The 18,426-nt window shown below is 41.3% G+C and overlaps 1 protein-coding gene across 2 annotated transcripts in view; it reads left to right on the forward strand.

The window, feature by feature from the left end:
* The window catches only part of TANK (TRAF family member associated NFKB activator), a 29,008-nt gene extending 21,724 nt beyond the window's left edge, over positions 1 to 7,284 (forward strand). Inside the window, exons 10-11 of one of the 2 annotated variants that reach the window (XM_062005014.1) lie at positions 631 to 1,205; positions 5,474 to 7,284. In XM_062005014.1, coding sequence (XP_061860998.1) covers positions 631 to 1,205; positions 5,474 to 5,641 — 743 coding nt within the window. In that variant the 3' untranslated portion in view covers positions 5,642 to 7,284. The remainder of the gene's footprint in view (positions 1 to 630; positions 1,206 to 5,473) is intronic. The other variant, XM_062005015.1, reaches the window with a different exon arrangement.
* The last annotated feature ends 11,142 nt before the right edge of the window (positions 7,285 to 18,426 follow it).

Raw genomic sequence — 18,426 nt, forward strand, 5'->3', positions numbered from 1 at the left:
ACTACAATATCTGAGTGTGATGTACAATAAATGTGTACTAAAGTTATTCTCTCACCTGATTAGGGGCAACTATGTGTATTATTACCACCTTTGTTAATAAAGTGCCAAAAATTAAGGAGGGATTCTCAAAACAAAGGGTAAATATGGTTCCACTTCTGAACAGTTACTCAGTTTAAATATCTACCTAATTTGGAAACTAATGGGAGTTTGTTACCTGAATACTTTCTAAAATCATCCTGATGGTGCCTAGCATGTTCTTGGCACTGTGTGAAATAGTTTTGATTCCAGCTTCTATTTCTGACAGAAACCTTCAGTAAATATAAGCAAATATGTGTTAAGAGAAGGGGATGGCAGAATTTTCAATAAAATGAAATGTTTTAGCCATAAATCAAAGATAAATAGAATTATTAGAACAGAATTGTTTCCATTTCTTTCAGTTCTGATAGTTTTTTTTGTGTCAGTTGTGTGTGAAAGAGAACTATGCCTCAAACTGATTTCCAAGAGGGAAAATAAAGGTGAAAAAGCCAAGAAGGAAAATAAAAAACATCTCAGAAAAATGTCCTGACACGACACCTTGAATAACTATACCTCACTGGACTATTTAATGTTTTCTTTATTCTTCCTTCACAGAAATACAGTTTTCCATGCCGATACAGTGCACTGATAAAACTGATGAACAAGCAGAAGAGTTTTTTAAGCCTCGGGTTATAAAGGATATAAATAGAGGTGCATCATGCATCACATCTATCACACCAAGAGGAGTGGGCCAAGATGAGGACAACAACTCTGTAGAATCACTTTCTAAATTTAATGTCAAGTTTCCACCTACAGACAATGACTCTGCTTTCTTGCAGAGCACTCAGGGAAAACCAACGGTTCCTTGTACTGGTATGGCTGAAAACATGCTTCAAGATCATCATTTTAACCTGGAGCACAGAGACCGTGCTGTTAGTAAATTGGAACCTAACTCATTTGAAGCTCATGGAGTTGATCTCATGACCTCAGCTTTACAAAGCTTAACTACTGTTGACAAAACAAACCCCCCAAATCATGCAAACATGCCCATAGAAAATACCCGTGACAAAACATGTTTACAAACTATAGACACTGGTTTCACATTTGCACCTAAGAACACAAACCATGGTGTACCTGAAGTAATTTCTTCTTTAGAAGCTGCTGGGACAACCATCAGAGGTCCTCACCAGGTATCTTTCTATAAATACTGTACCTTTTTTTTATATGAGAATGAATCAGATAACAACTTTGCAAAGGTCTTTGAAACAAGATTAATATAATATGTAACTCATCAGTCTTTTTTAAGACAATATCTCTTATCAATTTTTCTTTCTGATACTGTATGTGTACAAGGCACTTTTCCAGAGAAAGAGCAGGAATATAAGCAGACGTCAGCACTTTTGCTTACACAATTTTCAGTTCATTTAGATATTAGTTGCTTCTATATCTATTTCAAAGCTGTCATTAATTGTAAGTTGCCCCTTAGATTGCTTTCTTTCTACTTTTGATCTCAATTGAATAGGACACATAATAGTTTTAATCATTTTTAATGTACAGAATAGAATATGCCAAATGGACTAATTAAAAAGTTGAGCAGATAAATAGTTCACTGTGAAAAAGTGATATACTTTTTGTCTCAATGTGAAGCTTAAACAGCACCCTATTCCTCCCAATAGTTTAAGCAGTCAAGGAGGAAAGCACATTTAATTTTTTTTATCAAATTAAGGGGACTTTACTAAAATACTTTGCTTTGGGTTTATTTAGGTACTTTGGGCTTCAGTTTCAGTTATAGCTACTTGAAGTCTGTGGGAGTTTCTGAAAGCAAGGCCCAGTTCCTGTAATGTAGAAAAAACATTTCAGCAGGTTCTGACAATCTCATCTCTGAATACTTCTGCTATGTAATATCCTATCTCACCTAAAATTCATGGCAAAATTATTAATGACCTTTATAGACTAATTTTGTAATGATTCTGTGGCTTTTCTCACACCTTGTGAGAGGGCAGCTTTTCAAGAATAAGCAAATAATGATATATAGGAATTATGTGAGTGGATTTGCATATTTTTGCTACTTACACTGATGTGGTTTTGTATTCTTTGCTAATGACAAAATACATGCAGCAGGGGAGCTGTTCCTGATGATTTGGCTACTGCATGATGCAAAATTGTCATTTGGAAAGCATTTGTAAGACATGATAACTTTGATGTTTTCTTCTCCTAAAAACATATCCAGTCTAGGTTGATTTTTCTTTTGCAAACAAGTTGGATGAAAAGTTTAAAGTATCTAAATGTTGCTGTTGTTCATCACTGTATTTTAAACTATAAGCCCAATTTTTAAAAATGTATTTTAAATATCTATTTGTAGTGTGGGAGATCTCAATTCTATACCAACTTAGTAATCACAGTTTCTATTGTGCTTTGGTTTTCGTTACGTCCTCAGTTAAAGTTGTGACTGACTTTAACAAATTAAGCCATTTATTTTATCACTGGTAAAACTCCTATGGAGCTGTGAAGCATTCACTTCATTGCTTGTTACTATCCTCTTTTTCTGTATTCCCTCTGCAGCTTGTTCTTTTTCTAGTTAGTCTGTGTATTCATTTTTCAATAGATGGCACCCTGCATTGTATATTACGGCAAGCCAAACAGCTGGTATGTGATTATAAATTGATAGGGGAGTATGTAGTTTAGAAAGTAGAGAAGAATTGCAGCTGAATAGCAGTAAGCCTTTGGTTTCATCATTGGTGTTTCTGCAAACTAAGGAAATTAATTTTGAGTCATCATTTAAAATGTAAATTATCTACTTTGTGGAGAAGAATGTATTAATGCTAATACTTGGAGGAAATAATTCTATTAGTGAGCTGTTTCAGTATTTGTAAGTCATCTACAGGTACTGTAGCACCTACAGAACATTGATTAAAATGTTATATCTTATCCAGAAGATTGTTTGAAATAAGGCAATATTACTTTAGAATCCATTAAATATACTTCTGAGTATATCAATATGTTTCAACATCCATCACCTTTATTCAGCTGCCTTCAAAAGAAGTTTTTAAGTATTTTTCTCAGTGAATTGGACTCAGCTTTACAGTTTGTTTTGACCGATAATTTTGGTAAATATTTGATTCACAGGTAATGTAGTTTAAAATACTCATGTTTTTCAAGTTACTTGCATACTTGCCCTTTTGACTCTATTATCCTTAGCAAAATTTTTGCATAAACTTGTTCTTAGCATTTTTACCACGTTTCTAAGGGGTAGTTACACTGCATATAGCTTCCTTCATCTCTACCAATGGTGAAGCTCCCATGAGGAGGAATTAGATACCTGATTTTTTTTTTTCCCAGTGTAGCTAAAACTTTCAAGTATTTACTACATGTGTTAACTTATCAAATGGAAAACCCCGTAAATGCAATGGATTTGGCAACAGTAAGTTCTTGGAACTGTTCTCAGTTGCTGTAATAAATTTAGCTCTTTCCTTCTATGTGGATACTAAATGTGAAAACTCAGTACTGTTTTCTTAGGATGGAACTTTTTAAAAAAATATGTGACTGAAAAGAGCAGCAGATTAAAATAAACATGGATATTAGTGGACCTAGGATTTTACAGACTACATTTAACTTGCATATAGATGCATGTGTTTGTTGAGATTCACAGTTTGAGGGGGTTGTTTCCACCAAAAGTATTTCTAAGAATGTTCATGATTTTCAAAGCAAATTGATAGTGTTTTGATCTTAATCTGAATATTAATGTTTTTGAAATTGAACTTCTGCTTAAATATTATATTCCTATTCTGAAAAGCATATTAAGCAGATACTTAACACTGAAAGAAAGTAAGTTAGGTACCTGCCTCAGTGAGTTGCTGAAGCTCCCCTTGCTGTACTTCCAGGATTAGAAATCTTACCAAGTCCTTTGAGGGGGTTTTACAATACTATTTTATCTGGTTTTAAAATTATGCTTTACATCACAAGGTATTATAAACCAGTAAGTTTAAACACATTCCTGTAAGGATGTTTAAGTGTGTCAGTGTCTAGTTAGATTTCCTATGCAATTTACACCAGCAACATACAATAAGTAGACTTTTTGAGCTGAAAATAGTGGTGTAATTGCACTTCATTACTGATTAGTCAATTTCATGATATGGATTACTGACCATAATGGAATGGCAGTAAATATGCTATTGCTATCTGATAAGCCAAACACCCCTTAAATAGGGAGTGGACAGGAAATTTACTCCAAGAAGTCTAAGTGGTTTAACAAGAACATGTAACTACTACAAAAATCAGGTTAGTTGTACAGCAAGTTACAATGGGAGAACTAAACAACTGATTCCATTTGACATGATGAAATGTTAACACGGGCTGAAAAGTAAAACTCTTGGATATTGATAGCAGGAAATTTAAAACTTCTGAAGAACCTACTTTCTAAAGTATTCTTGCTTGCCTTTCTATGTGTGACCAGAGAAGAAAACTGAGCCAAAAAAAATTTAGGGTACTCTCCTCTACATTCCATCCCCACATGGGGCTCATACCAGCTTGCTGCCATTCTGTCTACTTCTCAGTCACAGCAGTATGCATTTAGTTGTCAGTTAACTGAAAACCTAATCATCCTGGACATATAACATAACTCTGTATTTTATGTTGTGTTGCTGATACTAAAGTAATGAAACAAAACTTTATAAACTTCTTGATTCCTAATTGGTATGATGCTAAGTAATTAGTGACTTTAATTAGTGATTCTGACTTAAAGTATGCATCAGGTTGAAGTCCCTGGAATTCTAGTGTCAGGAAAACAGACTTGTTGGCTTTAAACTAACTAGCTCAGAGACCAGGAGCACTACGGCTAATGAACCACATTTAGCATAGTTTACAGATTTTCCTGAATGCATGGATATATATTCAGATGGTCCCATTGAGTTTGATGCTGTCATGGCAGAAGGAATCCCAAAACAGATTATTTGAGACACATTTACATTAAAACGCAGTTAGAGCAAATAAGTAACTGAAGCCATATGACATTGCTCTAGTCATATTGTAAATAAACTGAAAACTAGTTTTGTGTCAATAGCAATATAAATAAAATATGATTCATATTCAGTCTGTACAAGAAACATTTTATTATAAGGGAAAAATGTATTTTCTCATTTTTATTAAATTACTACTATATATTGTGACCTCCATAGTAAAATACTGAAATGCAAAGTTAATAGCCTTATTATGTATCAGACATATACTACAAGCCTTTGCTTATAACAGTATTTAATAGGTACCAAGGCAATTTTAGTGTTTGCAAGGATAGTGTGTTTATAGAACTTTAAAAAAAATCAAGTCCTGTCTTTTCTTAAGTGAGAATTCTTGTTGATGTCTTTGGACAAGCAGGTGTAAACGATGCCCAGTTTAAAGAGGCAACTATTTTTTTTATATATAAATGTAAACCACAGCAATAATCATTTTCTGTTTCTTTTAGCCCATTTGGCAGCCTGGAGACAATGATTTGCTGGCACAATCATATACAGACTCTGAACTGAATCAGTGTGGAATGTGTGCATTCTGTCGCGAAGTTTTCCCACCATCTATAACATCTAAGGAAGATTTTTTCCGGCATCTGAATTCCCATTTTAAAGTACAGTCTTAATGTATGAGAATTCAATGGATCACTGCTTTTGCATACATTTGATTTCTTTAATTCAACAGATGTGCTAAGAATTTAAGAATTAAGACTTCTTGTAACAAGTACTCATTACTGAAGTTTGTCAGATAAGCCCATTTTTAATTGTCCTTTGACAAGATGAAATGAAACTGAGTCCCTTGGTACTGTAATTCACATTATTGCTTGTTATGTTTCAATATTGCCTTTGAGAGTGATGTTAAACACTTTTCTTTTTTTCCAATTAATCATTGCCTGAATAGGCTCAAATTCATTATTATATTTATGGGTGTCAACTTTATTAAGGGAGGATTAATGCCTTAATCTGTCTGTGGAAAATTATGTAATGCTAGGGGTTTTTTCTCAATATCCAGTGATGTGGTGGTGTTCTCCTTGAAGTAAACAGGAAGAAGAGTAGGCTTTTTTCATTTCCATTATAAAATTTCTAAACTTAACTTACAATAATGAACCTCTTAATTCAGATTCTTGTAAAATCATGACAATATCTGAATGCCAGGTGACACAAAGATAGGATAGGCATGTTCAATAGTAACATAAATCAATGATTGACTTTCCCAGATTGTTTACTAGAGAGAGAAATCAAACACAGCACATAAATGACCCCTTTGCCAAAATGTAACAGTAGCAATTTTATGGCTATCTACTAATATATTATTTTTAAAACCCTCTCTAGCAGTAATAATTAGTAAAAAATATTTTCATGGAAAAGGTTATATTAGTATGAAGGATAGAGTGAGAGAAGGTTAAACTTTCCCTGAAACTAAGAATACTAAAGATTATTTAGCTTTCCTTCTGGTCTGCTATAAGAGATTACTCAAGTCTGTTACAGCCTAGAAAGGAAAGGGCAAAACCTAATCACCCAATCTCAGTGACTTCGTTTTTAACCTGAATATGCTTAGTGGCTTTCTCCATGCATTTTTAATTTGTGTTTAGTTGAAATACTGCATTCTGATAAAGTCTGCATGTTTCTGGATTTGGATCAAATTAAAAAAGGGAGATGGGGAGCGTTACTCCGTAGATTAAAATAATGATAAAGGGTGACTTAGAGCTTTTCACATTTGAACTGAATATAGGTTTTAGACCTGATACTTGATAATTAGCATTAATATTTTCATAGCAGCAAAGCACAAGTTTCTTTTTTTTAAAGATTTGTTCACAGGTGACTGATTTCTGGAAGAATTAGCACCTGCATAATTTTTAGAAATGCATTTTTCTGCAATTGTTTTTTCTATTTGAAACATCTCATGTTTATGACTGGCTGTCAACAGAGTGTACTGTAATAAAAACCGGTGTACAGTGCATGTCTGCTACATGACCTGGAGAAAGGGTTTGTTGCTCTGAGCAGCCCCAGGCCCCCACCGGTGCCCAGCGCCGAGATCACACTCAGCCCCGGCCCCACCGGGCATCGTGTGAAGTCCCTCCCCAGAGAACAAGGCTGGGGATCCGGCCTCGGAGAGACAGAGGTTTCTGGGTTGGGAAGAGAGGATTCACACATCTCCAGCCAGCCCGACACAAAACTGACTTGTCCGCTCAACCGTGAAATTCGAGCTGAGGAGCTCGCGTTATTAAGAGATGAACAAACTGCGAATCACTTTTAAAGAAAATAAAGTCATCTGTTCCCTCCCCCCGCTATGCAGGGACGCGTTTTCCCTCTGAGCTCTTCTGCTTGGCAGAGAGAAGAGCGCTGCGCTGAGCCCGAGCCCCCGCGCTGGGCCTCGGTTCTTTGTTGCTGGAGGCAACCTGGCACCCCCTCTCCGCCTGCCCGGCAACCAGAGCTGGGCGAGAGAGGGGCGGGAGGGGACGATACGATTGTCCAAAACCTCCTCGACCCATCCATCTCCCACCAGGAGCTCTCCTGCGTAGTGTGGCGCACGGGGAAACTGTTGAATTGTGCGTGCTTGAAACTTGCTGCTTGAGGGCGTCCAGATAGGCTCACCGATCAAAGTACTGCGAGGGGCACCAGTCTGGTTTAAAAATAAATAAATAATCTGTCTATCTCACGCTAAGCGATTTGAAGAGGGAGGCGAGCGCGGTCCCTGAGTGGGCCCCAGTCGTACAGCTTTCTTGGAGGAGGCTGCTGCTGCCAGCAGGGACATCTGTTTTATCACACTCTCCAGAGGAGGCTCGGTGTTCCTCCCCTCCACGCCCCCTTCCACACAAGCTCAACTCAGCAGAGGAGGTTGGATACAAATGGGAAGTGGGATAATAATAATAATATAATAATTATAATTAATAATGATGTCTGGGGACAGAAAGTGGAACTTGAGACGGAAGAAAAATCAGCTGCCTTGAGCAAAAGCGCACTCCTCCCCTCCTGGGGCCAGTAGAGTCCCTCCTGCGGTAGCCCCCGAGCCGAGGGGGCTCCCGTGCGTGTTCACTTGTCACCGACCCACGCTGAGGGTCCGCGGCGCGTGATCCCCCACATTTGCAGCCGGCACTCGTGGGTGCTCAAGTTCTGAGTGGAAAGCAATAAAGCAGAGCGCTCGTCTCTCTTCCCGGGAGGTCTCCCAGGTGAACGCTGTGGCCCCACGGCTGCTTCAGCGGCTGCCTCAGCCTGGTGCAAGGGCTCGGTGCCGGTGACCGGGCAGAACACATGTAGCTCCTCTGCCTCTCCGGCTCACTCGACAGCTGCTCGTAGCTCCAGTAATTAGACTGTCAGTACTTGTTAGAGGGGAGCAAAACGCTCTTATGACAGATTCCGCGAGTCCTCTGTTTTCTAAGATCTGACAGAAATCACCCGAGCATTAACTGAGATCTCTTATTTTTCTGGAATCGGAAAAAGTTCTCCCTGCCTGACACTCCAATCGGAGCTCCCTTCCAACTTCCAGGAAACACAGGGAGTTCATTCTAAGAGGCTCAGGAAAAGTGACCGAGAGGAAGACAGCACTTCTTGGCAGTGGGAACTTACTTTTTAAAACCCCTCCTCACACTGCTGAATTTGACTAAACAGATGACAGAAATACAATCTTTTCTCTATTAATTGAGCGGAGGAGTCGCTCTACAGACGATCCAGCCGAGATCATGTTAATTCAGAGGAGAGGCTCAGGAGAGGCTGTTCCCCTTATGAACAAAAGCACTGGAGGATCAAACCGAGATGCTCGTACCCCCACCCGTGGTTCACTCAGCAGATGAGACTCAGGGGACGCGATTTCTTTTCCTCCCTACCGTACATTCCCCTTTCCCCCGCAATCATACAAGGTTAACTCAACAGAGGAGTCTCAATCCAAATGGCAACTGGGATTGCATTTAAAAAAAAAAAAAAAAAAAAAAAAAAAGGGGGGGGGGAGAAAAAAATCAGAAATAGGGAAAGAAAAGAGAAAAAGCAGCAGGCTGATTACGAGGTGTCAAAACTGCCAGGAGCAAGAAGGTGATAGCAATCAGGGGTGAGAAGAGTGCGCCATTCGTGCGGGGCAGCTAATTATCCGTCTCATTTGAGAAGAGCAGCATTCGAGGCAGCAGCGTTCGCCTGCTGAACGGTGACAGATTGGCGCGGAGGAGAGGGGAGGTGTTAAAACAATGGAGCCGGGCTTGGGAGCGCTGCTGCATGCTAATCAGCCCGGCCTCCTTCCTTCCTTCCTTCCTTCCTTCCTTCCTTCCTTCCTTCCTTCCTTCCTTCCTTCCTTCCTTCCTTCCCTCCCTCCTTCCTTCCCTCCTTCCCTCCTTCCTTCCTTCCTTCCTTCCCTCCCTCCTTCCCTCCTTCCTTCCTTCCTTCCCTCCCTGCACTTGCCTGCCACGATCCCTACTCGCTGGCCGCATGGCAATCCCAACACAACCAGGCCCCTCCGCAATAGGCAGCACCGCACCCGGCCTGGGTGGCAACTCAGAGGGTGCCCCGGTGGGACGGCGGTTAGGGCAGCCAGCCATCAGGGGATCGAGCAGGCTGGTGGTATCAGGGGTAGGTTTCAGACCTCGCCCTTGGTGCTCAGGCTTCCAGGATCTCAGCAGTACGCGTTCCCACAAGGGGCACAGGCGAGGAGCTCTTGGACAAGTCCTGCAGACTCTTTGTGTTGCCATCCGGCCTCCATCCTCCCCGCGAGAGGACAAACAGTAGCCGGCAGCGCGGCTATTACTTACTGTTGCCCAGTAAGAGACAACCCACCGCTAACGCCCCAGACCAGGTCCACAAAGGTGAGGGAAATGCAAAGCTATGCCAAAACCTACTGGATTCTCGGGGCTCCGTTGCCTTCTTCACAGTCACTAGAGTCCAGAACGCTACACGTGTAAGCACGATAGCTCTTCGGTCGTTGGCTTTTGCCTCTCATATTGCTTGGCCTTGCATAACTGCACACACCCAGTTTTCACCCTGTGAGGAGGTACAAAACCGTCTGGCCCTCCCTCGGACCAGAGACAACTCGTTTCCAAAAGAGTGCGAGGAGGTCTGCAGAGAGAGGGGAGATGCCTGGGGCAACATCGTTTGGCCTTGGCTTTCCCGGACAGTCCGGGCTCTGCGGGACTGACGGGGAGAGCCCCGCGCTGGCACAGCCGCCGCCCGCTACGGCGAGCGCTCGGCTCTGCCGGGGAGCAGCAGAGGAATGAGCGTTGGAATGTTTACTCGGCAATATTTCTCAGTTTCCATTCCATCCTGCCCTGAAAGATTTCTGATTACTATACACTTCAAAATAGTATTTATTACAGATTTACATAATCTGTATGTTTTATGTTAAGGGAATAACACATTGATGCTGTACTACTGAAAGGAGTTAATCTGAAGTATGTAGTGTCTGCTATAACACAGTTCCAACTAAAACATAGCCTTGCTTCCTGGCACTGACAAGTCACACATACCCAGAAGGGCACTGCCCGGCACATTAGCTAAGCTGACAGGTAAAGCCATTGCTCAGCTCCTGAGCCTTCGCTGGGTTATGGATCAGTACTCAGCAAAATAAAATTGTACGCGTCTCTGTGTAACCTCCTATGTAATTTAACAAGTGTTATTTCAAATAGCATGTGCCTGTTTTACAACAGGATTCATGCGGGTAAGCAAACACCGGAAAGGATTAAACTGGTTTGGGCCTGAGGTAAGCAGCATGAGAACTCAGGTTGAGTGCTAATTTAAATAGATTTGAGCGCATGTATGGCTAGGCGGTAGTAATAGCGTTTACATTTTGTTATTCTAAGTCTGTCGTTGAGTGTACTTGATGAGATTGTCCATGAGCATGCAGATGGTGAGATTTTCATGCTTCTGTGGCATACTGACATCTCAGGCTGTAAAAATAAATTCCCAGATCGCTGCAATACCTAAGAAGCAGAAAAACGTGGACCACCTTAACGTTCAGCATTCAAGTGCTTTAGGTTCTGAGAGATAACACAAGAAACACCAGTTCCTGCAAATCGGGAATACTGATTTAACAGATTTACAATATAAATCAAAATTCAAGACAACCTCTGTCCCCTTTTTTAAGGAGATCATTTTTTTCCCCCGTGCTTCTGAATTTAGAGATGTGGGGGATGGGGATAAAAACTTGCCTTTCTTTGCCAATACTTGTAATATTTTTTTTAAAAATTATTGGCTGGAAGGAAGAACTTATTTTTCATTAGGTCAAGTTTAGTTTTCCTTGAAAGGCTCTTAGATTGTTTCTTGGTTCAACAGTATTTTCCAAACTGGTAACAAATTATTATATCTACTTGGCTGATTTATACTACACTGAAAAGGTATTTGCGTCAACGACTAACGCTGAGATGTCTTCTCGAATATAATAATAACTTTTTCTTGCCTAAGAAGCCATAATGTGGACTGATCAGCCTGTTCAGCCTGGAAAGCAACACTGATATTGCTCACGAATAGCTGGGGTGGGCACCTCTCTTGGTCAGTGCCTGGGCCGCAGACGAGGTGCTCTGCTCATCGAGAGCTCCGAGATCGCCGAATTTAACAATAATTTTTAAAAATTACTATATATATATAGCAGGATGATATGGTGAAAATGAGCTAAAAGTAAAACATTTTGCAGAGACAAGTACATACTTTTAAAAGGTTCAAAATATTCAATTGGAAAAAAATAGCTACTTGTAAAAACGTGTGTATTTTCATTATGCTTAATTTATCATTCAAAACAAGTTTTTCTTAATAAGCTCTATTGTTTCTATCTGTTTTGTGAAATGTAATACGTGTGAGACAGAAAGCAGACTCGGAATGTGAATGAGTCTTGTTTTCTCTTTCTCTCTTTCCTTCTATCCTTTTTTAAAGACAACTTTATTCATATTTACAGGCATCTTTAAGTCGAAAAAGGGATTAATGGAAGTGGTGTGGCATTCCTGAGGTCATGATCTGAAAAGATGAAACACGAATTCTTCTTTGCTAGTCTCTATTTCAGTGCAATACAAGAGTCTCCATAAGCAACGCATTCTACGGCTAATAGTTATGTTTTCGCTCTCAGCAGTGACACAAGCTTTGTCAGGTTTTCGCTGTTTGCATGCTTCATTAAAATACTTTAATAAATGACTCCTTGTTTTAAAAAAATCACCACACTATCACCCGAGTAAAAACATCTATATCCTCCCAATCCTGCAGTGTCAAAAAGTACAGTCTCTCAGGGCAAAAGGTTACAGAGCCTTCATAAAGGTTTCCCATCTGTCATCAAGCGCGACATCAAGCCCTCTAGGTGCTGCGAAAATGATTTTCTCCGGAATTCTCCAGTCCAAAGATGCCATCCTCTTAATTACAAACATTTGAGATCAAGAACGCCACTGAACTCCCGGGAGATTCACAGAAGATATGCAAAAACAATCTCTTCTGCTTGCCTGCCAGGGCTGCTGTACCTGCCCACCAGCCAGGCGGCTCGTTGCCGGGCAGTTCTGCCGCGGTCCATCCCTCCCGGCGGGACCCGTATGCCGCCACGGAAAGTTTCTTCAAAACTGACCGCCAGCAAGGGCGTGACAAATACTGTCCTGATTTTTTTATTGGTTGATAACTGCCCTTGCTCCCCATCACAAAGCTCCTGTCCCGGATTGCTCACGGGATAACGGGATGAAGCAAGTCGCTGGGGTGGCGGGCTGTGAGGCTGTCAGGACATCTGCTCACAGCAGGCGCCCTGAAAGACCCTGCCAAGTCATCCTGGGGTCGGTGTGAGTGCAAAGGGGTATACCTACAGACGGGTCGCGGAGCTGATCCTTCGTATTACAAGACCGTGCTTGCACAGCAGAAACTGAGCCTCCGGTGGGGCGAGAAGCCTATCTACAAATGTCCATTAGCACTTTTTCCAGCGGTGACAGTCAGGTGAAAGGGCACTCCACCCGTCAATTTATCAACAGTCGAGCGGTGGAGGTTTCTGTTGGGTTAAAGGGATTGCAGTAGTTGGAGGAGGAGGTACAGAATGTGAAGTGAGCAGAAGACTATCACTGCAATCTTGATGCCAGTTCCTTTCCAGTACAGACCACACCAACGGGACTAGCCCCTCGAGAGGTGCCGTTCAGAGCGCAGAGACCGGTGAAGGACACGTCTGGAGAGGCTCCGGTAGTGCTGTCAATCCCAGTAGTGCAGACTACATTTTTAATATGTGGAAACATATACAGAACTCTGGACATAAGGGTGGGGGCGTAAAAAAGCCACGTCCAAGCTCAATAGGAGCACGGGAGAGAAACCTCGGGCTCCATGCCATCCGAGATGTGAAAGCCCACGGAGACTCATCAGCCAAAATCGCATATACTGATTTTTTAATAGAGTTCTCATCCAATGTGTCCACTTAACTGCAGTTGATAAAGATCAAATAAGCTTGTTACTTATAGATTCACAGTTACCTCAAGTGATACAAGACAGTAGGAACAGGAATATCCCTAATTAGAACGGATTCTTCTGTTTTCTTTACTGGGGAGTTTAGTGTCCCGAAGTAGTCAATGAAAAATAAAAGTCTTCCAGAATAAATCCGCCAGGTTTAGCCACCCTTCTGCCCAGGGGACAGCAAGAGCAGGTTTCCTTCTGCCATTAAAACTTTATTTCCTTCCTTTGTGTCATTTCTGAAATCTCCTTCAGCATATTTCTCCCTGCAGTTCTCCGAAGTTTTTATTTTATTTAATTTTGTGTATATACACAACATCTTGCATTTCAGACAAGATGAATCTGACAAGAATGCATAGTTGGAAAGTAATGCAAAATATATCAGTTGGTCATGGAATAGCTTCCTACACTTTAGCAAGGTTTTAAGAGTCGTAATTTTTAAATTGAATTTGTACAATGATACCTTGGCATTAGATGCCATGATTTCAATCACAATTATTTGAAGACACGTGTAGCAATCTGTGGGTGTCCCTTCGAAGAGAACAAAGTGCTGTATGCGTTACAAATTCTTTTAAAGTTAGTTTAGTTTCATATAGAGTTTTGAAATTATTTAAACACTTGCATATTGCTTCTTCATATAAGTCTTACCGACTTAATTACGACAGAAGCAATGTAAGCGATATGAGGTGCACATAGAGGACCCGATCCCGCATGCGCGAAGGTCTGCCGTTGGCGGTTACATACGGGGAACGGCGGCCAGGGGTGAAAAAAGACCAAGAGAGACGTTATTAGGAGCGAACTTGTGGTTACGCATTCAAGTTCACTAGTCGATTCAAATGTAAAGTGTGTAACTGCAGTAAACATATATGAGCCAGCCTTGTTTTTATATTTCAGGTGGATTATTAGGAATGCCAAGAGACGCCCACTCGGCCTGAAGAGGCCACGGACCCCGAAAGCACTGGCAGCCCTTGCAGCCTGGCCGACCCCGCCATCCGGTGGAAAATGGATGTGAGACCTGGAAAGAGATGCGATTCTCAGAACTGTCAAATCTCTTCTGGGCTTCGAGGGAATCGTATGGCCAACACACTCAGCTTCACTTTTGATTTTAGTAAGTCTATCAAAGAAAAAAGATGACCAGAACGGCAGAACAGCAATTACCTAGCCCTTTGCGTGAACGTAACAAGATGATATGGATGACAAGACTCCCACAGCATTTCAGAAGGTCCATATTTCCCACTGGGCCTAAGTGACTTTTCCATTACAGGGTGAAGAAAATGGCTATTATAAGAAAATTCCGGGGAAGAAAATATTATTGTAGAACAGGCTGTTTGCGTCTTTTGCTAAAGAATTTGTAGGAAATAACAGACAGTAGACCTACTAGCTCGCTCTTCTCAAACACTGTTCCTTTCCTTTTGTGATGTTTCCCAGCCGAAGCCAGAAGAGCATTAGCTTTCTCTTAAACAAAAAGTTCGTGGCGTGTGTGGGTGTGTTTGTGTTGGGAGAGGAAGTTTCTTTTTTTAAAAGTAAGCCTGTTCCTTGGACTTTTTTTTTTTTTTTTTTAACCGAGGCTAAAAGGACACGTTCCCTTCTTTGTCTTCAGCAGAAATGACAGAAAGTTCGAATCTTCTCGCTTTCAATTCCCAAAATAAACGCTTTGTTACGATTAGATGTGTAGTGACCTAAAAAAATGAGCAGCAACTTCCAGGTCCAAGCATGCACAAAAAACCCAGTCAAAATCTTTTTGAAGAAACAGACTAATCCCAACCTTTACATTTAGAGTCGCAAAGCTGCAGTGAAAGATCGTGAAACTGGGTTCTTAAAGTTTTATTCGGTGTCATTTTCTTAGGTTGGCCGTGCTGAGATGCTGTAAGTAGTAACGTGGCTCTTATGGGACCCTTGCCCGAGAGCGCGGGTGATAAGCCGAGCTGCCATGTCTAGTGCCTATCAGAGCTGGGCTGTACACTGGACTGACTTTATCATCTTATTTAAATGTGATGATTTTCTCATTTGTGGCATTGTTTGTATTAATACGAATATCTTGTTATGTTTGTTTTGTCTCCTGGGAGCCAATAAAGCTGTGAAGTTTTTCTTTACACCAAATGCAGCTCTACGGGCGATCAATCAATGGGTATTTTTTGGATAATCTGCGAGAGTGAGAAATCTAATAAAGCAAGCGACTAAAAAAAGGAAAACAAAGTCTATTTTCTGTGAAGTTAGCTACGTCAGGAGTCAGGCTTTCCACTATGACTTTAGAAGATATTTAACAACTACATTTAACTACTAGGGCAGCACCTCGCTAAATTAACTTGCTGGCATATAAAGGAAAAAGTTTAGACATCGTGACCTCAGCAGCAACGTGGGTGACTTACTCTTACAATTAAATTTACTTTGACACTTGCATTTCTCCCCACCTCCTCCTCCGCAGTGGTACATGAAAACACGCTAAGGCGAAATAGGGACCAATCATGAAGTGAGAGAATAAATAAGTGAAATGTTTAAATTACCATTGCTTCGTGATACCAGGTATAACATTAAGAAATAGGTAGATAAAGATGATATAGTTAGCTTTAGGTCGCAACAAGGTCCATAGGAAATCGTGCCATTTAATTTCAAGGCAGCAGTTCTCTTATCACAACAAAATGAGTTATAAACAGATCAAAATTACAATCCGAGTTATCTAGCATTAGTGGTTGAACTGAACAGCCCCAGATTACGTGACGAATTGTTAAATTGCAGTAGCATTGTTTTGGAATTGCTAATTAAAAAATAAGTAAACCCCCATGACTCTGGATATGACAACTGAAAATACCCACAAATTATTTAATAAATGAAGCGTCTAACAACTCTAACACTTCCTGCTCGCCTTGTTAATAAATGTAATTTGAGGTAGATTTAAAAAATCTCCCATCTAAACAGTGAATTCATTATGCGACGTTCAGATCTCCAGATGCCTATGGACTCCTCGGAATTAGGTGTTAAATAGACAAAAGTGAACCAAACTGCCTTTAAAAGCACAGCATGACCATGTAATTCTTTTTCCAGTTTGTGGTAAAAAATGATGAAACTTCTTTCCAAGTAGCTATCACCCAGATTTAGTGTGAAAAGTAGTGTAATTGTAATTCACGCCATCAGGGTCTATCACTGATAGACTATCAGCTGTTCTGTAGTTAGGAAGGCTTTCTTTTCAAATAGGAAAGCTGCCAAGTGCTCTGTGATACCTCCAGCAAGCTTATCGGATGGAAGAACGGAGCCAAAACAGCAGCTGCACACATATGCAAATTGGCAATTAATAGTATAACATTCTGGGGAGTACTTTTTTTTTTTTTTTTTTTTTAATATGGGAAAGTATAGCAGAGCTACCTTAATATTAACCTTAACAGTGACAGAGAACTTCTTGCCTGAGCGGCCAAAGAATAATTATCCTCTGGAGAGACTTTCACTCTATTACTTTCTTCCTTCACAGAAAGATCAAAGCTTTGTTGTCCTGCCGAGTTTGTCTCCATCATGAAAGTTAAGTTCAGGCGATTAAAAAAAAAAAAAAAAAAAAGGAAAAAAAAAAAAAAAAGGGGATACCTTGTAGCTTCGGCTCTCGAAAGTGGGGAATCATGGCAATTCGCGCCTCCCTCCATCCCCCCCCCCCCCAAACGACAGAAACACGCGCGCGCGCGCGCACACACACAGACACAGACACACACCAAGTTTGGGCATTTTGTTTAGTATGCTTATCCTGTTCCCTGAAAAGACGTTCCGTGCTACATGGAACTCTCAGGACTATGCATTTGTTACGGATACTCTAATAAACGACAAAGTAGTTGAAAGGATTAAGTTTATATATTTTCCTCAGCTTGTTGCAGCAAACCAGCTTGCTTTATTTAGCTCAGCATGTATGAATACAAGATTCCCAATTAATGCAGTTGCTTGCTTTAGTCAGAACATTGCCTTTCAAAGGATCCTCACATGATCCTTTTCTTGTAATAGCAGGCTGCAGCTGGAAGGGCTTTGCAAGGCTGCTGCATTTCACACCAGCCCGTCCCCAACGCTTTCCCCAACGTCTGTCTGCCTCCTCCAAGACAAGCGTGGGGTGATTAGCTAATGTCTTCGATAATCTGTGAATTTTTAATAGTCTTATTTTCACGAACAAAGATCTCATCGTGGTTGAGATTAAGAAGAAAAAGCAGAGTCACCGTGAAGGCAGGCCGAGAAGTTCGCTTCTCTTCAGGGGCAGGTGCCCCCAGAAGGGACTCGTGTGGCACCGCCTGTGCCGCAGCCTGCCGTGCGGCCGGAGCCTGCCTCGGGCTGCCGCCGCTTCCGCCGGCTTTTTCCGCTGCCACTATCACTCCCATAGTAATCCTTCTCCATTTTACTACTCAGTAATTGCACTTCTAGTTGAAACATCTTCGTGTTTCCGTACCTCGGTTGTATTTTGGTTACAAAGTGAGGCTGTTCGGAAAGTCGGTACAGCCGGGTAGTGAGCTGGCCCTCCCAGCCGCCCTCCCGGCGGCGCGGTGCAGCGGAGCGGGGAGCCGCCTCCCGCTGCATCGGCGGGTGGGCACGGCCGGCAGGCCGGCCCCGCGCCCCTCGCCTGCAGCTGCCGCCAAGCAAGCCAAGGCTTTCTCCTCGTTACTGCTTCCTCAGCCACGCAACAGCCTTAAATCTGGCTGCTCCCTCCTCTCCCTCGTCAAAACAGGCTCTCCCTACCCAAGTCCAACAGCGGCTTCCTAATCAGCATCCGATAATTCAGTCAGACAAAGACAATGTATTTAGATTTAGATTTCTTCACCATTCTGTTGCATCATCAAATAAATATTGCACATAACTTGGAGAAAAGTGGGGTTATAAACAGATCTATATATTCTGGTTTTCAGGTGGAACTGGCATATATGCACATTTAGCTCCACAGATCCTTGAGAAGTCAGATCTTTTGAGAGGGATAATTTCTCCTGAAAAACTAGGATCCCAAGGCAGAATTATATGAATTCTCATCTGAAGTCGACTACACCAAAAGGGAGACTAGTGTGACTAAAACATTAATTCAACTGGA

Source organism: Colius striatus, chromosome 11 (genome assembly GCF_028858725.1).
Source record: "Colius striatus isolate bColStr4 chromosome 11, bColStr4.1.hap1, whole genome shotgun sequence".
Classification (NCBI taxonomy): Eukaryota; Metazoa; Chordata; class Aves; order Coliiformes; family Coliidae; genus Colius; species Colius striatus.